General features: G+C 42.4%; 1 protein-coding gene across 1 annotated transcript; it reads right to left on the reverse strand.

Moving 5' to 3' along the window:
• On the reverse strand, positions 1-27,408 carry LOC148043472 (cytochrome P450 2J2-like). The gene is made up of 9 exons (XM_087726121.1): positions 27,235-27,408; positions 16,070-16,127; positions 15,555-15,689; positions 13,893-14,053; positions 11,359-11,535; positions 6,990-7,131; positions 4,505-4,692; positions 1,967-2,105; positions 1-580 (listed from the first exon to the last, which is right to left on the reverse strand). Exons 1-9 carry the CDS (start codon positions 27,403-27,405, stop codon positions 390-392), a joined length of 1,362 nt encoding a protein of 453 aa, XP_087582247.1. The 5' UTR covers positions 27,406-27,408; the 3' UTR covers positions 1-389.

Consider the following 27,408-nt stretch of genomic DNA (forward strand, 5'->3'; position numbering starts at 1 on the left):
AGATTTTTTTCAAAGAGACCAAGAGAATTTATTGCTATATATTACAATACAATTAGTGCACCAACAGATACCTGAGAGAACAGGTTAGGGATACATTAATTATCATGGAGAAAATCTATCTTTCTGGTCACTCGAGTTAAACATGACTTCATGGCACATAATCAAAAAGTGCTATGCACTGCAAAGAAACAAATATTACACATTGAAGTAGTAACGTCTAACAAGGCAGAATGTGTCAGGCAATCTCCACCAACTCAGCAATCCAATCCTTCAAAGAGGCAACTCGTTCTGCGAATTTCTACTCAAGATTGAAGTGAGCAAGTTGAGATTGAACCTCACAGTGGGGGAAAGCTACTATAAAATCAGAATGTGCCATTGATAATTGGAATTTATGATGTCTTGCGGTGAGGAACAGCACAGATTTTATAAGAATGGGGACACGTTGTCCACCCCATTCTTGGTTCTTCGCTGGTTTTCTTCCCTCCTTCTGGTAACTGGAAGGTGAATGTCTTGAGCAGATTTATAAAGAAGGTAAAGGACTCAGCTCTTGCTAATCTATCCTCTAAAGACCCATCTGACTCTGTGGAGGAAAAGGGAAGCGTCATTACAAAATAATCATGAAGCAACAATTCATGACGACATTGAGAAAGGAAGGTAGCTGAGGTTAAAGGTTAAAAAGCCAAATTTAAATCCAGAGCAAAATCCTGTCAATAATTATTATATGGTTTGATTATTAAGCTAGCATTTCTGTAGCCCAGTTCATGCAGCACTAGGCTCAGTGGTGGGTTCCAGCTGGTACGGTGCCATAAGGGCATACTGGTAGTAGTCAGAAGCAGCTGACAGCGTACCGGTACGGTGGCTTGTTTGTCCCACCCGCCCGTCCCCATTCTATACCTGTTTTTAAAACAACCAGCCTATTGCGCACACGCGCACAGCATGTGGCGCCTACGCAACCTCTGACAAGCAGCTGGGTGTCACAGGAGCAGTGGAGTGCATATGCGTGCACAGGGCACATGCACAAACAGGACTCTCGGCCCCCTGAGCAGCGCACCAGTAGCGACAGGGAGAGGAACCCACCCCTGACTAGACTATAATGGCACAAATTTAATTCCAGCTTACTGCGCATAATATTAAGCCACATGTAGAATAATTTGTAAGTTGTACTTATATAGTAGTTTAGTGTGTTGTTGAAAATCTAGCCAACTAGCGTATGACTCATTCAGTGAAAAATAGTTTAGCATGACTCATGAACCTTGTCCTGTCCCTGTTTTTGCAACACACATACAAAAAATGTACTTTCACTGGCCAAGTTATAGAATGTTTACAAATTTCAAGTTGTATATAAGAGACAGATAAGACAGGGACTCGCAACTGATCGCCAAGTCTTGCGATATGATCTAAATGTGCTTTTTGTTTTTGAAAACAAGACATAGCTTTCCTATCTATCTATCTATCTATCTATCTATCTATCTCGTGTGTGTGTGTGTGTGTGTGTGTGTGTGTGTGTGTGTGTGTGTGTGTGTGTGTGTGTTCCAGCATAACTCTGGAACGCCTAAAGCAATTTCAACCAAACTTGGTACACAGATGACTTACTCTCTGGAAAAAAAATACTGTGGGGATAAGACGCCCCTAACACCCCTCAGAGTGTGTGTTCTGTTAAGATGCAGCCTGTTGTGCCTTAAAATGGCTTCTACCATACTGCCATAAAATGGCTTCTACTGTTTAGCACAGTGGAGTTGCCATGGTAATGGCTTCACAGTACTCCACAAGGGGGCTCCCTCTGGTAAGGGGGAAAATCCAACATTAGAAATTACATACATTTGGTCTGGACATTTTCAACAACATCAGGGCTTTTCCTGTCTAACACAGGATTAGGATAAATAAATACCTGGCCAACACTAGGCTATCAGCTAGTTTAAAATAAAATCACATCATCTACATGACAATAAATCACTTTTATATTTACCACCAGCAAGGAGCTGATATTCTTTTTTGGCAACAAATTCTCCACCATCCAAAAAATGACTTGGGTTGAATTGTTCAGGTTTCTCCCATAGTTTGGGATCAAGCAACACTGAATTCAGATCTGGGTTAATAAAAGTTCCCTGGAAGTAATTAGAAAAAAGTTGACTCAAAACATCCAAAAGATCCCATTTCAAATCACTTCCTCACTTTCCCAGGACCAGTTTTTGAGCACTTTCACACATATGTGTGAAAACTTCGTCAATTTGAAAACTAATCATTACCCTAACTAGGTAACATCATCAGTGCTAGCATCATGTATAAGATAAAGATTCCCCTCTCACATATGTGCTAGTTGTTCCCAACTCTAGGGGGTAGTGCTCATCGCCGTTTGAAAGCTGAAGATCCAGCGCTGTTGTCTCCATGGTCATGTGGCCGGCATGACTCAATGCCGAAGGCACATGGTACACTATTACCTTCCCACCAAAGGTGGGTCCTATTTTTCTACTTGCATTTTTACATCCTTTCGAACTGCTAGGTTGGCAGAAGCTGGGACAAGTCACGGAAGCTCAATCCGTTATGCGGCGCTAGGGATTTGAACCGCTCAACTGCAGACCTTTCTGATCAACAAGCTCAGTGTCTAGCCACTGAGCCACCACAACCCTCTCAACTTCATGTATAAAGTAATATTATACTTTTCCTGGGTTTTTTTTTTAATCTCACGAAACCCACGAATTATAGGTGGCCACTGTTGAAAAGAAAAAAGAAGCTACATGGAAATTTCAGTACAGCTTCACTGGAAGTCTTCAAACAAAGTTTGAGGATCATCTATCTGAGATCCTTCTATGAATGCTGCACTGAGAAAGGCTTGGATTAGATGTCTATAGTTGGCCTATAGCAGTGGTAGGATCCTACCGGTTTAACAACCGGTTTGGTGATTGCGTGTTTTGTCTGATGTATGCTCTGCACGTGTGCACAGTTTTAACAAAGCTTCCCTTCCATATTCCTTCTGGGGAGTAACACAGCTGAGGTGTGGCAATCCACTCTGCTGCACAAATCAGCTGAGAGGATATAGGTAAGTAAAGCACAGGGGTGGGCAGGTGGGCTCATCTGATCGTTGGAGCGAACCGGTTCGCTCCCAACTGATCATCGGAGCTACCAGTTTGCCAGAACCAGTCTGAACTGACTGAATCCCACTCCTGGCCTATGGTACTTTATACCTCTGGGATTCTATGAAAAGAAGAAATCAGCAGCTGTTCATGAACTATTTTAGAAAGTCTTTGAAAAGTATCACTGTTTCTTCTTGACATGAATCTCATTAGTGATTCAATAGCCGCTATGAATAGTTATTTACTTAGAATATCTTGAATATCACCCATTCTACATGCCATAATCTTGTAGATTAAAGATCAAAGGCCATAAAATTATATCAAAAACGCCCAAAACCCCAAAGGCAAACACTCCTCCATCTTTCAAGCTTCAATTGTGATTGCCCTACCTCACTGTAGGTGGAAAGAGCCAACTTTTTAAGGCCTTCAAGAAAGATAGGAGGATTAGAGGCCTACTGGATCTTGGAGAAGGAATGTTTCACAGAGCTGCAGAGTCACCGGCAGAATATAGAATAACAGAGTTGGAAGGGACTTTGGAGGTCTTCTAGTCCAACCCCCTGCTTAGGCAAGATATCTACACCACTTTAGATAAATGGTTATCTAATCTCTTCTTTAAAACTTCCAGTGTTGGAGAATTCACAATTTCTGGAGGCAAGTTGTTTCCTTGATTAATTTTCTAACTGTCCAGAAATTTCTCCTTAGTTCTATGTTGTTTCTCTCCTTGATTAGTTTCCACCCATTGCTTTTTGTCCTACCCTCAGGTGTTTTGGAGACTACTTTGACTCCTTCTTCTTTGTGGCAGCCCCTGAGATATTGGAAGACTGCTATCATGTCTCCCCTAGTCCTTCTTTTCATTAAACTAGACATACCCAGTTCCTGCAACCATTCTTTATATGTTTTAGCCTCCAGTCCTCTAATCCTCTTGGTTGCTCTTCTCTGCACTCTTTCTAAAGCAGTGATAGTCAACCTGGTCCCTACCGCCCACTAGTGGGCATTCCAGCTTTCATGGTGGGCAGTAGGGGTTTGCTGTAACTCTGCTTTATAAATTTTATAAAGTAAAGTTACTTCCCTACTTTATAAATCACGATTACTGTGGAACTGGTGGGTGGTTAGAAAATTTTACTACTGACAGAGATAACAAAAGTGGGCGGTAGGTATAAAAAGATTGAGTACCCCTGTTCTAGAGTCTCAACATCTTATTTTTATCGTGGCGACCAAAATTGGATGCAGTATTCCAAGTGTGGCATTATAAAGTGGTACTAACACTTCATGTGATTTTTTTAACACTTCACGTGTTAAGCAATTTCTACTGTGGGAACACTGGAGGCAGGCCTGAACACCCAATGGCTTTCAGGTCTGACAATATGATGTTTATGTGATATATAGGAGCCATGTAGTCATTCACTCATTGCTATATCGCCATTCTTCTATACCTTGGGAGCAAGAAAACCAAAGATATTCAGGTCCTTTGCACATTGTTTGATGATTCTGAATAAGAATGCATGTTTCGTGCGCTGGATCTCGTGAATCACAGCACTGGTATAAGGTAGCTTCTTCCAAACTTGGTGGCTAACAGCATTTTCAGAACCCAAAACATCTTCTATCTCCTTATGGACTTTATCTGGAAAAAAAAATGAGAGTGGAGGGTGGGGGAGAACATTTTACTTTGGGAAATGCTTGTGGCTATGTCACATTTGCAAAGTAAGTCAGGCATAGTTAGGTTTCTCCCCATAACAACAGCCATAGAAGGTTGGACTGAAAGAACCTCACAGAGCAATGTCAGTGAAGGTGGATTTGAACCTGGGTCTGTTGGGTCTAGAGGTGGGTTCCTACCAGTTCGGACCGGTTCGGCCAAGTACAGTATTTTTTGGAGTATAAGACGCACTGGAGTATAAGATGCAGCAAGGTTTTGAAGAGGAAAATTTAAAAAAAGGTTTTGCACTCTGCAAACCTCCCCAAAACAGCTCGTTTTTCGTGAAAATGGGCCTGATTTTTCCCCCAATAAAGGCACAAATAGCCTTTAGAGTGCTACTGCAGGGGGGGGGAATGAACAAAAACTAGACATACCAAGTTCCAGCAACCGTTCTTTATCTGTCTTAACCTCCAGTCCCCTAATCATCTTGGTTGCTCTTCTCTGCACTCTTTCTAGAGTCTCTATATATTTTTACATCGTGGTGACCAAAACTGGATGCAGTATTCCAAGTATGGCCTTACCAAGACATTATAAAGTTGAATTAGTTTATCTGGTTATAATTCCAGTCTGATCCAATTGATAAGGCTGACAGACAGCCTGAGACATCCCATCGAGTTCTTGGTTTAGCCTGTATTTATAAAAGATGTGGCTACTTTCATAGGTAACTTTCCAATGTCAGGGGTGAACAACACATGAAGGGTCCAATTTAGGCTGTTTTGCTCAAACTGATGCATAAGGACTTTCTCAGACTAACAGTTTGCTCCTGGGTAAAACTCTAACAAGGTTCAATGGCATTCAAGGGGGATTGGACTTCAACCTATATAGAGACTCTAAGCTAATTCCCTATTTGACTCTTCTCCCCAACTCTGCACTGCCAGATAGGTTAGTAGTTTTGGTTTGTTCTTAATCTATTATGTGAATCCAATCCAATAAGCTAAGGTGGAGTCGGCTATATTATTCAAACCCAGAAAAAGAATTAAATTAGTGTGTGGTGTGAAAGAAACTCTGGGCTCCCATTCTGTGGAGCTACAAGTATCTCAGAAGAAAAATGAGACCAGAAGGAATTATTAACATTAATCAAAAGTTCTCCCATTAGATAAAGTCCCCCAAAAGTTGGTAAAGAATTTCTGTTCTTATAAGAGGTGAGTGAAAATGACAACATTTTAAGGTGGTGGGGAATTATGTAGAAAGGTAAAGGTTCCCCTCGCACATATGTGCTAGTCGTTCTCGACTATAAATGGTGGTGCTCATCCCCGTTTCAAAGCCGAAGAGCCAGCGCTGTCCAAAGACGTCTCCATGGTCATGTGGCCAGCATGACTCAATGCCAAAGGCGCATGGGACTCTGTTACCTTCCCACCAAAGGTGGTTCCTATTTTTCTACTTGCATTCTTACATCCTTTCAAACTGCTAGGTTGGCAGAAGCTGGGACAAGTAATGGGAACTCACTCCATTATGCGGCGCTAGGGATTCAAACTGCCCCACTGCTGATCTTTCAGCTTAGCCACTGAGCCACAGCATCCCTCTTATGTACAAGGAGATCGCCAAAACTATATTTACTATTTCTTCTGCTCTTTACACATACGCAAAATAGCTAAGCCGTTCCTCCAAGTTGCGGCTTGTCTGTGCTCTAATACTCATGTTCAGGGTTATTTCGTAAAATCACTCCAGGAACAACTCTTCGGAAGCTACCAGAGCAATCATTTTCTCATCAAACGCCACTCCACCCTCTAAGAATGCTGCTGGGAGCAAGTATGTGTTTTCACTCGCTGCAATTCCCTGCGAAGTTTAGGCTGCCAAGCCCAGCTCAAGCACTATTTAGAGCAACGGTTTCCCTCTTAATTATTATTATTATTTTCAAAGTGGAAGAGATTTCGCCGTCTTTGGGTGCTGCGTTGAAATGAAACCCCTCCCCTCTGATCTACCTGGGATCGATAGCAACCTTCTTCTATCGATCCCACCTTGAGCCAAGGTGGCGCAGTGGTTAAAAGCAGCACTGCAGGCTACTGCTAGATCAGCAGGTCAGCGGTTCAAATCTCACCGGCTCAGGGTTGACTCAGCCTTCCATCCTTCCGAGGTGGGTAAAATGAGGACCCAGATTGTTGGGGGCAATATGCTGACTCTCTGTAAACCGCTTAGAGAGGCCGGAAAGGCCTATGAAGCGGTATATAAGTCTACTGCTATTGCTATTGCTATTGCTATCTTCCTGTGGTCTACCCCTCTCTCACCTTGAACTTCTGGATGAGACGCCATCAGCAGCAGTGCCCACTGGAGAGTGATTGCAGTTGATTCTGCAGCCGTGATAAGGAAGTTAAAAATACATTCAGCCAGGTTCTCTTCATTGTAGGCAGCATTCTGGTCACCTTTGCTCTGATGGGGCAAAAGAAAAGAAAATGTCCTTTAAAAGGTATCGGCCTGGTTTTCCAAACTTTGCTATATCGTCTGTGCTGCTCCCTGTTCTACAAGATGATACGTTCATTAAAAATGTACTGTGATCTTTGGTGCTCTCTGAGCTTGGTTGGTGGGTTGTTGTTTTTTATTTTATTTTTTTGCATTTTTGCAGATTTCATTCATTACCCAACTAGGTAACATCATGAAATATCAGCAAGCCAACAACCAAACTCAAGAGCACCAAGGATTCCACAATCTTCAGCTCTCTAATGCATCTTTTTCCAGAATCCACATTAATCAACACAAATCAGATTAACAGAGTTGGAAGGGACCTTGTAGGTCATCTAGTCCCACTCCCCACCCAAGCAGGAGGCCCTGCCTACATTGTTTCTGACAAATGGCAGTCCAACCTCTTCTTGAAAGCCTCCAGGGATGAAGCTCGCACAACTTCCAAAAGCCACTTCTGTTCCATGGGTTGATTGTTCTCACTGTCAGGAAATTTATCCTTATTTCTAGTTGGAATTTCTCCTTGATCAGTTTCCATCCATTATTCCTTGACTGGCCTTCAGGTCCCTTGGAAAATAGCTTGACCCCCTCCTCTCTGTGGCAGCTGCTCAGTTATTAGAACAGTGTTATCATGTCTCCTCTGGTCCGTCTCTTTACTAAAGTAGCCATGCCTAGTTCCTGCAACCATTCATTGGCCGAGGTGGCGCGGTGGTTAAATGCAGCACTGCAGGCTACTTCAGCTGACTGCTAGATCAGCAGTTCAGCGGTTCAAATCTCACCGGCTCAAGGTTGACTCAGCCTTCCATCCTTCCAAGGTGGGTAAAATGAGGACCCGGATTGTTGTTGGGGGCGATATGCTGACTCTGTAAACCGCTTAGAGAGGGCTGAAAGCCCTATGAAGCGGTATATAAGTCTACTGCTATAAGTCTAATGCTATTGTACGTTTTAGTCTCCAGTCCCCTCATCATCCTGGTTGCTCTTCCATGAACTTTTTCTAGAGTCTCAGGGTGGCATTTGGGGGTTTGCCAAACTGGGCAGAATCCTAGCTACAGGAACACCCGAACCCGTGCAAACCCCCAGCAGCCCACCCCTGCTGAGTATGGATGTAGTTATTCATACCTGACCAATGTGATGTAACTATCTTTGGCTATGGGCCCCTCGGTTCCTAGATTGTTTGGTAGGAACATTATATCCAGATCCCTCCATTCCCTCCTCTTTTGTTGACCAGCTTTGTTCTCCTCCTCCAAGTGCTTCTTTGCATCTTACAAAATGGATCCTGGGCTGTAACATTAAATCCGTATCTATCTGGTCATAGTTACGACATAGCCAGCAGCCAATTAGTGGCAGAAACCTTGGATGAAGCACCTATAATTTGGATATCTTGTGTTCTCCTATGATTACAGCTTGATTGAGAACATCGCAATGAGTAAGCGAGAATGACCTTGGGAGACAGGGGAAAGAGCCACAATCAGGGAAGAATCAGATAAGAGGCAGCTGGATCCAGAGAAGAAACGCAGACCTGACAAACATCTCAGAAGGGACCTTCCTTAGTTTCCTGGACTGTAAAGGCAAGGGAGGAAAAATGTACTTTCAACTTTTCAGGATTCTGTTCAGTGGCGGGATCCTGCCGGTTTAATAACAGGTTCGGTGACTGCTCGCGCACACGCCTGATGGGCACTGTGCGCGCATGCATAGTTTTTTAAAAAAAAATTACTGTCAGGCCTGCAGCCATCTTTCCTTTTGGATCTTTGGCCTGCAACACTTTCTATTATTCTATTATGCCATTTCTATTGTGCGAAAATGGGAGCGGGGATTGTATGGAGTGAGATGCTATGTAGCCAAAACAAAATTCCTTTTAGAAAGCCAAGGTCATCCTTTGTCTCTGCACCTGACCGGAACTGGATGGGTGGAAATGCCAGCATGGCAGTGGGAGATTGGACCATGTGATGGACTTGTGGGTGTGGGGGAAAAGATCTTGAACTTTCAACTGGGTGGGGAAAACCGGGAAGCTTCAGATTCGGGTTTTCCCACATGTGCCAACATGGCTCTCTTCATAAATTGGAACTTTGAGAAATACTTTGCCTTAGACTCTGATTTAATTTTGGATACTATTTGGAACCCTGACACTTACCTTCCCCGTTACTCCTGGGGAGTAACACAGCTGACTCATGGCTATCCACTCTGCCACGTGAATCAGCTGAGGAGATATAGGTCAGTAAATTTCAAGGGCAGGTGGGCCCACCTGATCATTGGAGGCAAACTGGTCCGAAATGGCTGACTCTCACCCCTGATTCTGTTAAAGCCATCTTACGATAAAATAGAATTAGTTCTTTCAGGTGTGTTTCCTGTCTGGACTACCTTACAAAGGTTAACAAGTGTGTGTTAACTCAATCACATCACATTTTAGGAAATACGGCAGTGGCAAGGGGAAAAACACTTTCTGCAAGTGTGCAATGTTAAAAAAACGCTTCCACCACAAAACCGCGGACGACAAAATCGCGGTCGACGAAAGCGCGTATGTGACGTCATCACAGCGCGACGAAAAAGATAGAAAAATGTAAAAATAAAGCTAAAACCTTCCCCTAACCCCCCCAAACCTAACCCTAAACCTAACCCTAAACCTAACCCTTAACCTAACCCTAAACCTAACCCTAAACCTAACCCTTAACCTAACGAAAAACCTAACGCTAACCCTTAACCTAACGCTAAACGTAACGCTAACGCTCTAAACCTAACCCTAACCCTTAACCTAACGCTTACCTTTATGTGAATCGGCTTGCTGTAATTTAATTTTTATTTCAATTTTTCGATCTTTTTTGTCGCGTTGTGATGATGTCACATACGCGATTTCGTCGACCGCGCTTTTGTGGAACGCGGTTTTGACGGGTCACGAAAAAAACAGCATGACTAAATGCTTTAGTTCTCAATAAAATCCTTAAATACCAACCAGCTGTCATTTAAACTTCTTGGTTGTTCAATAGCATTCACAACTCCTGTTCTTCAATGCCCTTCTCAGGTATCTACAACTTTTGATGCTTTCCCCAAGTATTTCCAATCCATGTTTATTTGTGAGTAATCTTCCATTGTAATGGCAAAGAGAAATGTGGGAAAATATAACAAGCAAGAGTTCCCAAAATAAATGTAATATGGAGAAGGTCAGATGACCTATTTTGCATTTAAAGAAACTCAGTGTACCAAGGAATGTATCGATGCCTTTGACTAGCCCCTTTTGCAAAATACACAGTAGTAAGAAAATAAGAACAATGGAATAACAGAGTTGAGACCTTGTAGGTCATCTAGTCCAACCCCCACTCAAGCAGGAGATCCGATGCCATTTCAGACAAATGGCTGTCCAATATCTTCTTTAAAAACCTCCACTGATGGATCACCCACAACTTTTAAAGGGAAGTCATTTCATTGATTAATTGTTCTCACTGTTGGGAAATTTCTCCTTAGTTCGAGGTTGCTTCTCTCCTTGATTAGTTTCCAACCATTGCTTCTTGCTCTGCATTCAGGTGCTTTGGATAATAGGTTGACCCTTTCTTCTTTGTGGTAACCCTTTAGAGATTGCAACCGCTATCATTTTATCCCTCGTCCTAAGGGACCTTGGAGGTCTTCTAATACAATCCCCTACTCCAGCAGGAAACCCTATATCATTTCAGACAAATGGCGGTCCAATCTCTATTTAAAAGCCTCCAATAATGGGGCACCCACAACTTTTAAAGGCAAGCCATTCTACCAACTAATTGTTCTCACCATCAGGAAATTTCTCCTAAGTTCTAGGTTGGTTCTCCCCTTGATTAGTTTCCATCCCTTGTTTCTTTTCTTGCTTTACTAGGGCTTTGGAAAATAGGTTGAACCCTATTTTGTAGGGTTGTAGGTCATCTAGTCCAACCCCCACTCAAGCAGGAGATCCGATGCCATTTCAGACAAATGGCTGTCCAATATCTTCTTTAAAAACCTCCACTGATGGATCACCCACAACTTTTAAAGGGAAGTCATTTCATTGATTAATTGTTCTCACTGTTGGGAAATTTCTCCTTAGTTCGAGGTTGCTTCTCTCCTTGATTAGTTTCCAACCATTGCTTCTTGCTCTGCATTCAGGTGCTTTGGATAATAGGTTGACCCTTTCTTCTTTGTGGCAATCCCTCAGATATTGGAACACCGCTATCATGTCGTATCTAAGTAACTGGCACTTACTTTCTCCATTTGTGACAAGTAAAAATCAGTGAAATCTTGTGGCTCCTTCCCTGCCTTTGCTTCTTTATGTTTCTGTATCGCCTTCTTTATAAGGGAAAGCACCATCTCCTTGTTGGACAGGGCATTTTTGTGTGGCCCTGGGAAATATTTCATGAACCACGGGAACTGTTTATGTATCTACAGAGAAAACATAAGAAAAGTAATGTCACTATCAATGTTTGAATGTTTGAATGTTTATTTTATTTATATGCCGCCCTTTTCCCCCAAAGGGGACTCAGGGCGGCTCACAACTCAACCAAGGGAGAGGGATGCAGACAAAAATTAAAACGACACGCAACAATACATAATTTAAAACACACAAGAGTCATACCATTCGAGAAGGGGGTAGAAGCTTTTTAGCCCCAGGCCTGTCGGAATAGCCAGGTTTTAAGGGCTATGCGGAAGGTCTGGAGGGTGGTGAGGGTTTGAATCTCCACGGGGAGTTCGTTCCAGAGGGTTGGAGCGGCCATAGAGAAGGCTCTCCTCCGGGTAGTCGCCAGTTGACACTGGCCGGCGGATGGAATTCGGAGGAGGCCTAATCTGTGGGATCTAATCGGTCTAGAGGAGGTAATTGGCAGCAGGCGGTCTCTCAAGTACCCAGTATCAAGGGTCCCATGCCTGGGACCAGCCCACCCTAGGCCACAAATTTCTTAATAAGAGCTCATCCAAGTCATGGTTGTCCAAAGGGAAACATCTTCAAGCAAAATCATCCATGGTTGTCCCAAATCAAAACCATGGTTGTCCCATAGCAAAACATATTCAAGAAAAACCATCCATGGTTGTCCCAAAGAAAAACCATGGTTGTCCCAAAGCAAAGATCTTCAAGCAAAACCATTCATGGTTGTCCCAAATCAAAACCATGGTTGTCCCAAAGCAAAGATCTTCAAGCAAAACCATTCATGGTTGTCCCAAATCAAAACCATGGTTGTCTCAAAGCAAAGCTCTTCAAGCAAAACCATTCATGGTTGTCCCAAATCAAAACCATGGTTGTCTCAAAGCAAAGCTCTTCAAGCAAAACCATTCATGGTTGTCCCAAATCAAAACCATGGTTGTCCCAAAGCAAAGATCTTCAAGCAAAACCATTCATGGTTGTCCCAAATCAAAACTCTTGGGTTGTCCCAAAGCAAAACATATTCAAGAAAAAACATCCATGGTTGCCCCAAAGAAAAAACATGGTTGTCCCAAAGGGAAACATCTTCAAGCAAAACCAAGAAAGTCCAGTTGCCTTTTCAAAAAGCACCTTTGGGCAACTGGACTTTCTTGGTTTTGCTTGAAGATGTTTTGCTTGTCATCCAAGAAGCTTCTTCAGTCCTGAGGTACCTTTGGGATTCTCTGATGAAGCTTAAATGAAGGAGAGCAATGATAATCATGAACTAGAAAACGCCTTTTCTCCTCCTCCCTGTCCTTCTGCTGTCTTATTTCCTCCTCCTTTTTCTTTTTCTCCCTTTTATTCTCTTGTATACACATTTCTGTCCACTGATCTATATCTACCCTTACATCTGGGCCCATGTCTAGATGGAATTCTGTCACTCCACATCTTCTATCTGCCGATCTTTATGAATACGATCACACACCAATGAATATAGGTAGTCCTCAACTTACAACTCATATTTATGATGGTTGCAGTGTCCTGTGGTCAAGTGAGCTCCCTTTAAGACCATCTGAGAAACAAACTTGAACATGTTATACCTTCTCTTCTACAAAGTCACCAGGGAAGCGAGATTTATTTAATGTTGTGGCCCGCCAGCGGCCAGCAGAGCTGGCAGCATTCAGACAGTGAGGAGGTTGGGGAGGAACATGGGCCAGTTCTGGAGCCTGGTGATGGCTTTGCATCGGAGGCAGAGTGAGGGCCAGAGCCGTATGCCAGTTATCAGCTGCCTTCGGAGTCAGACATCAGTGGGGCAGAAGAACAGCTGGAGCCTGTTCCCAGTGTGCGCATACGCAGAGTTGCCAGACAAAGGGAACAGCAAAAAAACAGAGGTTGACTTGGGAGTAAGGCCAAAAATGAATGGCCCCTCAGAGAGGAATTAAAAGAGGAGCAAAAGGGGAGTGGAGTTTGCAGGAGACATTTAGTTCGCTTAATTGGTTTGTGACTCTCCAAGATTCCTTGCAAGGTTTTGCAGATATCAGCCTGTCAGCTCTCCAGGCCAGAGAAGGTCTGTGGCTGTAAATCCTCCCTTGAAAGACTTGGCTGGATGTGAAGGAGCAGAATTCACTGTAAATTAATAAAAGGGGGTTTCGTCTGCCTCAATGATGTCCAACTCTGAAGGCAGCTCATAACTGTCAGACGGCCCTGGCCCCCTCTCTGCCTCTGATGCAGAGCCCTCATCAGAGCCTTCTCCAGACTCCAGGACTGGCCATGTTCCTCCCCAACCTCCTCACTGTCCGAATCTGCTGCCAGCTCCACAGGCCATTGGCGGGCCACAACAGCAGTGGCTCTCCAAAAGTTTTATAGGGAATGGTCTGTCTCAGTAATAAAGCAAAGAATAACTTACACTGTAAACAAAGCTCCCTCCAGATTTTACAGCAGATTCAATGGCGTCCATCAATTGTTGGCTGTCCTTGTCTTCAAGAGGGGAACGGTCGCTGAAACTCAGAGTCCAGATGATTTTGCAAAGGGAAGCAGTGGTGGCCTTCAAAGGGTCAAATGGCTGCCCTATAAATGAAATGATTGATCAATATTTTCCACTTTCTTCTTAATACAGGGAGTACCCCCATTACATCTGCAACTGAGCCCAAAGTGTCTGTTGTTTAGTGAGTCAGTTGTTAAGGGAGTTTTGCCCCATTCTGCCCCATTCCTACCTCAGTTGTTAAGTGAATCACTGCAAGAATAGAATAGGAATGGGAATGGGAATGGGAATGGGAATGGGAATGGGTAGGGAAGGGAAGGGAAGGGAAGGGAAGGGAAGGGAAGGGAAGGGAAGGGAAGGGAAGAGAAGAGAAGAGAAGAGAAGAGAAGAGAAGAGAAGAGAAGAGAAGAGAAGAGAAGAGAAGAGAAGAGAAGAGAAGAGAAGAGAAGAGAAGAGAAGAGAAATAACAATAGAGTAGAGTAGAGTAGAGTAGAGTAGAGTAGAGTAGAGTAGAGTAGAGTAGAGTAGAGTAGAGTAGAGTAGAGTAGAGTAGAGTAGAGTAGAGTAGAGTAGAGTAGAATGGGAGTGGGAGTGGGAGTGGGCGTGGGCGTGGGAGTGGGAGTCGAATGGAATGGAATGGAATAGAACAGAACAGAACAGAACAGAACAGAACAGAACAGAACAGAACAGAACAGAATAGAATAGAATAGAATAGAATAGAATAGAATAGAAAATATTTATTGGCCAAGTGTGATTGGACACACAAGGAATTTGTCTTTGGTGCATATCCTCTCAGTGTACACAAGGAGAATAAAATACATTCATCAAGAATAGAAAGAGACAAAACTTAGTGATAGTCAAGGTATCAAATTGTAGTAGGAAACAAATAAAAACAATATAAATTAAATGATACAAGCAACATGGTTATAGTCATAGGTGGGGAGCAAGAGATACTAGGAAGAATGAGAAGAATAATATTAATGCAGACTTAGTAAATTATTGACAGTGTTGTGGGGATTATTTGTTTAGCAGAGTGATGGCATTCGGGGGGAAAACTGTCCTTGTGTCTAGTTGTTGTGGTGTGCAGTTGTTGTGGTGTGCAGTTATAGTGTGGAGTGCAGTGCATGTATATTTGTATATTTGTATATATGTATATTTGTATATTTGTATATTTGTATATTTGTATATTTGTATATTTGTATATTTGTATATTTGTATATTTGTATATTTGTATATTTGTATATTTGTATATTTGTATATTTGTATATTTGTATATTTGTATATTTGTATATTTGTATATTTGTATATTTGTATATTTGTATATTTGTATATTTGTATATTTGTATATTTGTATATTTGTATATTTGTATATATGCATATATGCATATATGCATATATGCATATATGTATATTTGTATATATGCATATATGCATATATGCATATATGCATATATGCATATATGTATATGTATGTAGAGAGAGATTAGAATATAGATGTACCACATTTTATTTCAAAGCATGTGGAGACTCCATGAACCCTTGAGTAGGGCAAAATAAGAGCCAATGTAACCTCCTAGTTCTACTTACCATTTACACGCGCGAAAGTCTCCACCAGACGAGGGGCCTCCTCTTCCACCAGGCTCTCCACTCCTTTCTTTTCTTTCTCGTGCTTTAACAACATAAGCTGCCCAATTTCTTTTTGCTGCTTGCGTAGTTCGCCACCTAAAAATACCAGATTAAAAGAAGTAAAGACATGACTGATAGCGAAAATCAATCAATCAATCAATAATGCAATGTATTTTGTTAACCCCCCCAAAAGCTAGTTCATATCCAGGACAAAAGAGTCTGTCAGTTAAATTTTCTCACAAATGTTCTGTCTTAAATTTATATTTCAACTCCCGGAATCCCGCAACCAGCAGCGTTTCTCAACCATGGTAACTTGCGGATGGGTGGACTTCAACTCCCAGAATGTCCGAGGCAGTTTCATAATGGCTGTGGAATTCTGGGAGTGGAAGTCCTCACATCTCCAGATGCCAAGGTGGGGAAACACTGATCTAATGTTTCCAAAGCACAAAATACTTCCATATTTTATAAACACTTACCATTGTCACTGAAAGGAGTCGTGGAGGTCTTAGAAGTGCCATTTTCATCTTTCACCTGCTGTTTGGGTCAAGATAAAAAGAAAGTTTTAGTCTTGGATGTTGTTGTTTTTTGTTTTTTTAAGTAAAAATTTTCAGCTTCTCACGCTGCGAAACTTTCAGTCCTCCTCATCCCTTCCTCTCTGTCCATAGCAACAAAAAAAAACTTATAAAGGTATGAAAATATTATTTCCTAGTTTAAGTTTTAGAGAACAAATAAACACGATTGCAGGATATAACAGAATAACAGAGTTAGAAGGAACCTTTGAGATCTTCTAGACCAACCCCCTGCTCAAGCAGGAAGCCCTGTACGATTTCGGGCAAATAGCTGTCCAGTCTCTTCTTAAAATCCTGCAGTGTTAGAGCACCCACAACTTCTCAAGGAAGCAATTCCACTCACTGACAGACACTCACTGTCAGAAAATGTCTCCTTAATTCTAGTTGGTTCTTTCCTTGATTATTTTCCGTCTGTTGCTTCTTGTCCTGCCTTCAGGAGTCTGGAGAATAGTTTGACTGCCTCTTCTTTGTGGCAACCCCTGAGATATTGGAAGACTGCTATCATGTCTCCCCTAGTCCTTCTTTTCATTAAACTATCCATGCCTAGTTCCTGCAACCCTTCTTCATATGTTTCAGCCTCCAGTCCCGTAATCATCTCTGTTGCTCTTCTCTGCACTCTTTCCAGAATCTCAACAAGGCAAGAAAGGTTTTCCCATGTTCATTTCATACAGCAAATTCGGCAGATTAATTTACTTAGTTGACTCTTTTTCAACCTACCAATAGATATCATATGAGTACCAAATATTTTAATTACTGCGACAGGTTCTTGAAGGCAGCTTCAAGAAAGCCCATAATTCATCTTCCTCTCCCACCTAATAGTTTGTTCATGCCCCTGTTTCACTAATAGTGGTACAAACTCAAAGGCACCTCATGACCTATTAGGTACAAGGAGGCAATAGAATTATAGATAGCATTAAGGATTTATTTTGGCGTTCCCTCTTAGACAAAGAGCAGCCAGAGAGGTAAACAAAGTTAATTCTATGCCTTTCTTCCCTGGAATCCATCCACACGTTCACTCTGCTCCAGGCAAGATATAAATACTGGACTTTGCCTTTCTCTATACTAGTACTTCACAATGTCAGCACATTGTGTGGACTTCAACTCCCAGAATTCTTCAGCCAGCCATCGTTGGCTAGGGAATTCCGGGAGTTGAAGTCTATAGATCTGCATAAAAATTCAGAAGTTAATTGATTGTTACCGGTGGTGGGATTCAGCTGGTTTGGGCCAGTTCGGGAAAACTGGTTGTTAAATTGTTGGCTGGCCTGCCTCTTCCTGCCTTGCCCCTTCCAGGAGTCATCCCCCCATGGCCTGTTTTTGCTCCCAGGGTGGGTGCAGGAGGCCGAGTGCTGCCTACTACACCTCCTGACCATGGTCACCCAGTCAGTTATTAGGGCAAAGAACCTGTTGTTAAATTATTTGAATCCCACCACTGATGGTTGCTCAGCTGACTCACACAAATGCTCAGGTGCACAAACAGAACATTTCCAGTTCCAGCATTCAGGTTGATGTAACTTTCAGATGGTGAAGAGAAGACGGATCAAACTGGAGCACGAAAGACTCACAAGCTTCCTCTTCTCCAGCCCTAGGAGCTATGGGTTATAAATCCACACCTTCAACCCTATGCTAGCCCTTCAAGTATGTAAAAATTGCACTCCGGTCTCCTTTTAATATTCTCTTGTTTAAGCTAAGCAGTCCCCACAGTATTGATCATAGAAAGCTATCATCTAGTGCAATAGAAGCATTGAATGGATTGAGTCCCACGGCAAAATATGGCATAGTTTTTCCTATATGGGAAGCCAGCCACCCCTCCTAGAAGAATGAAATATTCTCAGGAATATTTCTAAAAAGGCAGAATATCATATTTCCTTAAAGGAGAAATGGAGAAACGTGCTCTTGGAGGCAGGAAGCAGCCCCCACTCTCCTTAATAGCCCACAGCAGATGTCAGCACTTAAGAGCTTATTGGAAACTAGATAGCTCTATTCAGAGGCGAAGCAACTACTGCAGCCCTCTAGACATCCATTCCATTTTGAAACTCCCTGCAGCAAAGTCTGAACAGAGTGATAGGATTAGCCCTCACTCAAGGTCCAACCCAGGACAAGGCCATTAAGCCACAATAGGAATTGCCCAATACCCTTTCAGAACACAAGTCCCTTCATTACATCATCCTCAGAAACTTTTTAACCAAACTTAGCTCAGACAAACAGCTAGGATTTGTACTTTGCCTATAGAGCCAGCTAGGACTCCTACATAGTCCCTGCATGGCCCCATGGGAGCCTGACAACAGCCAGTAGAATACATGTTCTTACACAGGAACAGGAAGTTCAAGTGCAAAGCCCAAGAGAAAGTATAAAAACTCCCCACTCTAGGAGAGGAGAGGAACAGACAAGGAACCCAATGAGAAACAAGAAGCTAATAATGTAGAAAAAGAAATGGAAAATAAAACTCAGTTGGACAATGCTATTGAGATTTATAGAGGCACAGAAAGAGCAGAGAGGAAGAAAGGAAAACGGTATCCAAAAAAGAAACTAAATAAAGAGAGAAACAATGTGAAGTGGAAAAGGAAAATTGTGGGGAGAGCCATCCAAACAAACTATCGAAAAGTGATAAAAGAAAAGATGTAAGACATATAAAAAGAAGAAAAAGAGGAAAAAATCCAGGAACAGGAAATCAGTAAAATGAAATGAAATATATTAATCATGGCAATAGTATGTACCTAATTAAGATGTGAGTGAAGTATACTAATGCTTTTAAATGTGCAAATTAATTATGTAAAAGGTTTATGACATACAAAATTGAATTTGAAGACACATATTACTTATAAATAAAATGAAATAAAATATATTTGGCCATAGTATGTACCTAATTAAGATGTGAGTTAACTATACTTTTAAAGGTGCAAATTAATTATGTTAAATGTTTACGACAAAAAAAATTAAATTTGAAGACACATATTACTTATAAATAAAATGAAATAAAATATATTTGGCCATAGTATGTACCTAATTAAGATGTGAGTTAACTATACTTTTAAAGGTGCAAATTAATTATGTTAAATGTTTACGACACAAAAAATTAAATTTGAATACATGTTCCATAAAGAAAATGGATGGAAAGGAAAGGAAAATTTGGTTAACCTCCAAAGGGAAGAAAAAGTGACACTGTTTATGTATATAATAAAAATTCAAAGTTGGAAAATATGAGAAGAAAAGAAATACAGCTAAAATTGGAAACGGAAATATAATGTAAAACGAACTATGTATATGTGAAAATGTTACAGGGGGAAATCTGGACAACACTCTGTTTACAAAAGAATTTTAATTATGTAACAAAACATTAAAAAAACTTAGTTTAAAAAAAAAACCCTCCCCACTCTCGACTTCATTTTGTCAACTGCACCAGAACCACAAACATCTTGTTCTGTTCATCAATAAATGGACCCTTGTTTCAATCAGCCTCCAGCCTCCATTTTGTCTCCAGTACCTTTCTCCCGGCTTGGAACTGAACCAGATGGATATTTCTTCCACACTATCTTTCTATCCACACTATCAACTTGCTTTTATTTCTCAACTTGACAAACTTAGCGTTTGGAACAACTCGAGACTGCGTTCCTATTCACAGCAGCATAACATCTTAGCCAACAGTAACATTTAGCATCCCCTGACTTTGGAAGGAACCAAATTAAAGTATTCCCAATACTAGTAAAGGAGAATATTTCTAGCTCAGGGTTGAAATGCAGGATCCTTGGTGCTCTCTGAGCTTGGCTATTATTATTATTTTTTGCAGACATTTCATTACCAAAACTAGGTAACACCATCAGTCCTAGTACCCTGTTTCCCCAAAAATAAGACCTCCCCAGATAATAAGCCCAATCGGGCTTTTGAGTGCATGTGCTAAAATATGCCCTCCCCAAAAAATAAGCCCTCTCTGAAAATATTGCAACACAGCAGCAGCCATGAGGTGACCATGCTCGCTGCCTCCTGCACCTCAAAATAATAAGACCTCCCCGAAAATAAGCCCAAGCGCTTATTTCGGGGGTCAAAAGAAAACAAGATCCTTATTTTGGGGAACAAACTTAAAAATGACACTACCAGTTTTACAGATGGCACCTGACACCAACAAGGTTAGCTAAAATCTTAACAAATACCTCCCCAAAATGTTGGAAATGAGAATCAATACACAGAACATATTACCATTAATGGTGGACCTGTGAGGAAGCTAAACATTTTTGGAAAAGGATCAAAAATTGGCTGGAGGCAATAACAGGGGTTAAAATAGAATGGAAACCTGAAGTTTTTTTATTAGGAATAACGTCTGTGAAACACAAAAAAGAAATCCAGTATTTAATACTACATATAATTACGGCGGCAAGGATTGCCTTTGCCCAGAAATGGAAAAACAAATTAATCCCAAGCAAAGATGAAACAATAAGAAAGATTATGGACTGTGCCGAAATGGACAAACTAACTAAAGAAATCCAGGGAAAAGAAGAATCTGAATTCTACCAGATATGGGATAAATGGTATAGGTGGATGGAGGAAAGAAACAAGAATCAATGAAGGAATATAACAAAACTCAAAAAATAATAGTTATGAGTAAAATAAGAGGGTTAAGAATGGTGAAATCCAAATGAAATACAATAGAAGGGGAAATAATATAAGGTGAGCGGTATCGATTGATAATTGCTATTAGAAAGAACAGGAAGCTTCTGTTCATATTGTATTGTGTAAATGTGGTATACGTCTAGGTTTTGTGTGTGTGTGTGTATTTTACATGTTTGTTAATAAAAAATAAAAAAAATTAAAAAGAAAGAAAATAAGACGCTGTCTTATTTTTGGGGAAACACAGTACTGAAGAAGCTGAAGAAGCTTTTTGAATGAGAAGCGAAACGTCTTCAAAAAAACAAACAAAAGTCAAGTTGCCTCTTGAAAAAGCACCTTTGGGAAGACATGAGTGGATTTAATATTATGATGCAGCATTATCTAGAGCATATTGTGTAATGAGATGTTGCAAACACACAGAGATAAAAATCTGGGCTGGCTGTTGTATTATTTGTTCTATCTACTAAGCTTAATAGAATGGCTGCTTCAATGATATATAAGTCAGTCTTGGGAAAAGTACTCGGATAAACAAAATATTATCGTCCTCTGATTGAGGTTTTAGCCACAGCTTTGGAAATGCTAGGGCAGTCATATGTTGCCATAGATAAATTTAATAGAGGTGTTAATAAACTTATCATAAGGAGCCAAGTAGCTGGGTATTAGAGGGAGAAGATGAAAATATATATATATATATTTGCTAAGAATGTGAAATCATTCTCCCGAAATGACAACCAGTAAGTCTTCTTGAGATGCAATGGCTTCTGTGCTCTTATCTTAAGCGAGATGAGAGGAACCTTCTTGGATGAGAAGTGAAGGGTCTTTAAAAAAACCAGAAAGTCCAGTGGCCTGGACTGAAATGATGTAGGCAGGGTCTCCTGCTTGGACAGAGGGTTGGACCAGATGACCTACAACAAGGTCTGTTAATCTGTAACCTCAGTAGGAAGTGGGGTTTGCTCCAGTGGTGAGATTCAAATTTTTTTACTACTGGTTCTGTGGGTGTGGCTTGGTGGACGTGGCCAGAGTTCCTGAGCCAACATGACGGGAGGAGGAATTCTGGGAGTTGAAGTCCACAAGTCTTAAAACTGTCAAGTTTGAACACCCCTGGGGTTTTTTCTAAAGGGTTAGGGGTGCAAGGGTCTTGTAACTTGACAGCTTTAAGACTTGCACACTTCAATGCCAGAGTTCCTGAGCCAACATTTTGGTTGCTAAGCAAGAGCGTTGTTAAGTGAGTTTTGCCACATTTTACAAGTTGGCCACGCCCATCCGGTCATATGGCTGGCAAGCCACTCCCACAAAGCAGGCCACACCTATAAAAGAGGTTCCAAAAAATTTTGAAACTCACCACTGGGCAGTCAGAGGTGCTATTTACCGGTTCTCCGAACTACTCAAAAGTTCCACTACCGGTTCTCCAGAACTAGTCAGAACCTGCTGAATACCAACTCTGGTTTGTTCCCTGGTTAAATACAAGGAAGGGACTGTACAGCCATGCTCAGAGAGCACCAAGGATTTCTCATTTCAACCGGAGGTGGGTACTGGCTGCTGTTACTGCTGGTTTAGTCAGGGAAGCACTGCGCACGCGTATGCACAGTACAGTGGTGGGTTCTGGATCCCGTTGCAACCAGTATGATGCAATGGGGCTGAGCGTCCACCACTTGCACACACGCAGCACATGTGTAGCACGCGCGCAGCACATGCATGCATACTTATCACCCACGATGCTCCGCGACACTCCAGCTGCTTGGAGGAGCATCGCACAAGCGGCATATGCTCTGTGCATGTGCATGGAAGCTCCGATCAGCTGAAATACAGGTAAGGAAGTCGTGCGGGCAGGTGGGCCCTCCAGAGCACCGTACCGGAATGGTACCTGGTGCTCCCAGCGGGCACCGGTACACCCGTACCGGGGCATATTGGTCGTATCCCACCACTGGCACAGTTACTAAAAAATATGCTTCTGCTCATGTGCAGAATGGCCGATAGCGCCGCCAAGAGAACCGGTTTGGGGGCGGGTGGCAGACCGAGTTACTACCTATTCAGCCGAACCAGTCCGTACCGGTAGGAACCTACCTCTGATTTCAACCCTGAGCTACAAATATTCTCCTTGATTGGAATTATCCATTTAGAAAGGAGTTCAGCAAGTCATACTGGTATCTTTTTGTGGGAATGAAGAACATGCAAGAATGACACAGAATCAGACACAATGCTTAATGAATTATTCTTCAACACAAAGTGCTAAAACTGGATTTGTTCCCTTCAGCTTGGTTGCCTGGGGCTAATAATCAAGGCTAATATTTAAGTCATACATTCTCTTTTTAGTTGCAGTTTGGAATTGGTTTGCATACCAAATATTGATTTTGAGCCAATTTTGCAATAACGCTCTTCTAATTAAATGATTTTGAAAGTATTTGTGCGTTTTATTTTTATCATCCCATAGGAATGTATGACAGCCTGCTTGCAAATCATGGCCTTCTAAGGTCAAAATTATTTTATTCTTTTATTCTATCCAATCCTTCACCCATGTTATTGTTACTGCTGATGTGTATAATTCCCAATTTGGTAATGCTAAATTGGGAATTATACACATATACACATAATTACAATAATTAGATCAGCTTTGGAATCTTTGCTCATTCCTAGATGTTGGTATCATTTTTAACATCTTCTTAGTTGCTCAAAGTCACCTTAATAAGATGGGCGGCCACATAAATCTGTGTTTTTCAAAGTTGGCAAGTTGGCAAAGTTGGTGGACATCAACTCTCAGAATTCCCCAGCCAGCCATGCTATTGACCTCAATTTTAAAATGGAAATTCCATATTGCTCAGATTGTCCCAAAAGTACTTTTTTCAAAAGACATTCGTTTCGCCTTGAAGATGTTTGGCTTCTCATCTAAGAACCTTTCTTCAGTTCTGATCAATTGACCAGATAACTGCCAGGAATATAAATCCTTCCATCCTCTATCATTCAGTCAGAACTGAAGAAGCTTCTTGGATGAGAAGCGAAATGTCTCTCAAGGAAAAACCAAGTCCGGTTGCCTTTTGAAGAAAGCACCTTTGGGACAACCATGACCTGGATGATGAGAATCTCCATAGGCAGCTATATGACAATTTTTCCTACAGCTTTACATTATTTGTATTTATGTATTTGATTGCTTACATTTGTATCTGCAATCAGAAGGTATTCATTTGAATTCAGAAAATTTAATTGACTCTTGATGGTTCACAGCTCAGCATCTTCCTCCTTAGAATGCATTTTAGGCTGGGTATGTTTCTCTTTTACCTGATCAGTTATGTGTTAGTCTACAGCCTCTTCAGATAGTAGAATATAAATCATAATTGTTCCTGAACTCATGTTCTATCAAGAAATAACTGAATTGGGCCCTTCTTGAAGTATACCTGATAAAATATTTGTCCAAAAGTCCTCTGCTCCCAATATTGTGGCCCGCCAGTGGCCAGCAAATTCGGACAGTGAGGAGGTTGGGGAGGAACATGGGCCAGTCCTGGAGTCAGGGGAAGGCTTTGATGTGGGCTCTGCGTGAGAGGCAGAGATGGGGCCAGGGCCATCTGACAGCTATCAGCTGCCTTCGGAGTCAGACCTCAGTGGGGCAGAACAGCTGAACCTGATATGCGCATGTGCAGAGTTGCCAGACGAAGGGAACAGCTAAGGAACAAGGGTCGACTTGGGAGTAAGGCCACAGGTGGATGATGAATGGCCCCTCCCAGAGGGAATAAAAGAGGAGTGAAAGGGGAGTGGAGTTTGCAGGAGACAATTAGTTCATTCCTGCATTCTTGCCAAGTATTGCGGTGTCTGATAGATATGGGCCTGGCCACTCTCCAAGCCTGAGAAAGGTTGGTAATTGGGAGCTACCTTGAAAGATGGTGGGAGAGGAAAGGCTTTGCTGGAGAGGAATTCACTGTCAATTAAATAAAAGGCGTTTATCGGAACGAGGACTCGGCTTCGTGCTGCTGGGGAAGTCTCGGTCAGAATACCCAGACTCTACCTGGTTCCAAATGTCTGTCAAAAACCTTCTCTATCCCAGATGACATAAAATGTTTTCATTTAACACCTAATATAACATCTGAGCCACAAACATCTGGAGGAGGACCAAGAGAGTTTTATGTATCTCTTGGCTGCCATCTAGTGGGAATCTGGAGTATCCCACATGGAAATGAGCTAGCACTAGAATGTCAGACTAGATTAGGAGCGAGACTCAAATTTCGATTCTACCGTGAAACTCAAAGGCTAACCTTGGTTGTGTCCTTCTTTTGCAACCAGGCCTCTGTTACAGCAGTTGGTGTGAAAACGGGGCTGTGTTTGTCCAAGATAGCCATAGCAATTAAAGACATAATGGCTGCACAAATATTATAGTTGTGCAATACACGTTGTCCTCATTTTGCAACCGCAATTGGGTTCGGCAACTGCTGCTGATTGCTGGCTAACAGCAATTTGGCAGTTCAAATCCCACCAGGCTCATGGTTGACTCAACCATCCATCCTTCCGAGATCAGTAAAATGAAGATTCAGATTGTTGGGGGCAATACACTGATTCTGTAAGCGGCTTAGAAAGCACCATGAAGTGGTACAGAAGTCTAAGTGGTATTGCTATTGCTAGTATCTCCCACTCATTTCCCTTAATGACCAGTTGGTCAGATTCTTGTAGAGAGCTTAAGCCTGCAATAGGTCTTTATACTCCTTTAAGCTGCCTGAATCTCCTGATTTTCCCGTCGCTCTCGCCAGTTTTCCTCCTGAGGACCCTTGCTACAGAGTACATGTCCCCAGGGATCTTCCTGTAAAGATAATTATAACTTACACATCACCTCTTCCCCTGCCCAGATGCATTTGCTGCACTGGTGGGCTCCTACCAGTTCGAACCAGTTTAACCGAACTGGTAGTAGTTTGGCGACTTGGATCGCTGGAATCTAGCAGCGCCCCAGGGCTGCCACACACCCCAAACTGGTTCTGCTGGCAGCACCATAGGCAGCGCCATCTTGTTTTTGGCTTCTGTGAATGCGCAGAAACATTTTATACTACTGTGCATGTGCGTGCATCGCACTGCACGACCACGAGCGAACCAGCAGTAGCAGCTGCCAGAACCCACCCCCTGATTTGCTGCAGTATCTCCTTCTCCCCCATTCTTACTCCATAGCACTTGTGGATCCCCTTGGCCTGCTTGGGATTCACCTAGGACTTGCCACTTCCTGCTGACTTCCTCATTGACTTTGCTTGTGGAAAGCCTTCAGGAAGTCATAAGCTATGGTCCTGTGACATCCTCACTTAGTGAATCATGATCTTTCCTTAACAAAAGCATGTTAAGTGGGTGAGTGGGTGGAGAAAACCCTTCCTTAAACAGAAGGTATAAATAGATATTGTAATTAAGGAGGATCAAATGAGTGAAACAGGAGGCCTTCATTTCTGAAGACATCCATGTATAAAATTAGAATAAAGCTGTAACAGATCTGAATTTTGAGAGACCCTTCTAAGAGGCTCTAAACTAGGGGTGTCAAACTCAAGGCCCTGGGGCCGGATCCGACCAGAGGTGGTATTCTACTGATTCGGACCAGATTGCGGACCAGCGGAAATTGTGGGAAGCTCCACCCACCTGCGCCCGGCTCTATGGCATCCCATTTAGGCCCTTTTTTCACCAAAAGCGAATGCATGGAGGTGGCACGTCTGAGCGAAGTGAACCAGTAGGGAAAGTAAATGTATACCACCCCTGGATCTGACCCATGTGGTCCTTAGATCTGGCCCATGAGGGCACCCTGGAAACAGAAAAGGACTAGCCCACAATGCCTCTGCCAGTGAAAATGGAGCTCTGGAGGGCCACAGGTAGCCCTCTTGAACTCCATTTTCAATGGCAGAAGGCTGCAGGAGGCCATCGCGGCTGAAAACGGAACTCAGGAGTCCATTTTCTCTTGGAGAGCACTCAGGCCACCACAGGTGCCCCCCACACAAGTGACTTTGAGCTGGCCATGCCCACCCTGGCCACACCCACTCTGCCCTCCCCCGACATCAACCCTTCCAAGAATCCCCCCGCAGCCCATTTTTGCTCCCTGGGGGGGGGGGTGCAGGGAGGCCTACTATGCCCAAAACAGGCCACAGGGGGATGCACCCCATCTTGTGGCCCATTTTTGCTCCTGGGGAGTGCAGGAGAAATTGAGTTTGACGCCTCTGCTCTGAACTGTAGCTCATTTACTCTACGCCTACATCTGGCTTTGCCAGTACAACTGAAAGAACAATTCTGAGATCAGGTCTGATGGCATCTCTGCCCGTCTCTCTCTCTTTCTTCTTTGAAGATTGCACTCCAAGAAGTTTTGACGGAATTCCTTTCCCGGGATTTACATCAATATGCCCAAAGATGGCCCACGCCATTTTAACCAACATTACTTTTCAATGGAACACGATTCACGGTTCTCTCCCCAAATCCTTTTAACTCGTCAAATGCAACAGATTTAAATTTAGCAATTAATTCAGAAGGGTTACCTTAGACCGAGTCTCTTGATAAAGCCTGATGCCAGCTTGCCATAAGCTTCCAGTGGCAGGCAAAGGAAGCCATCCCGAAGGATAACGACTGCGAAACCAGAATTGTCTTAGGAGGTAGAGCATCAAAAGACCCAGAAGAATGGCAACCGACAAGAGCTCTATTATAGACATTCT

The sequence above is a fragment of the Thamnophis sirtalis genome, unplaced genomic scaffold (genome assembly GCF_051295495.1).
Source record: "Thamnophis sirtalis isolate CommonGarterSnake01/CBP01778 unplaced genomic scaffold, rThaSir2_p1.2 scaffold_11, whole genome shotgun sequence".
Taxonomy (NCBI): Eukaryota; Metazoa; Chordata; class Lepidosauria; order Squamata; family Natricidae; genus Thamnophis; species Thamnophis sirtalis.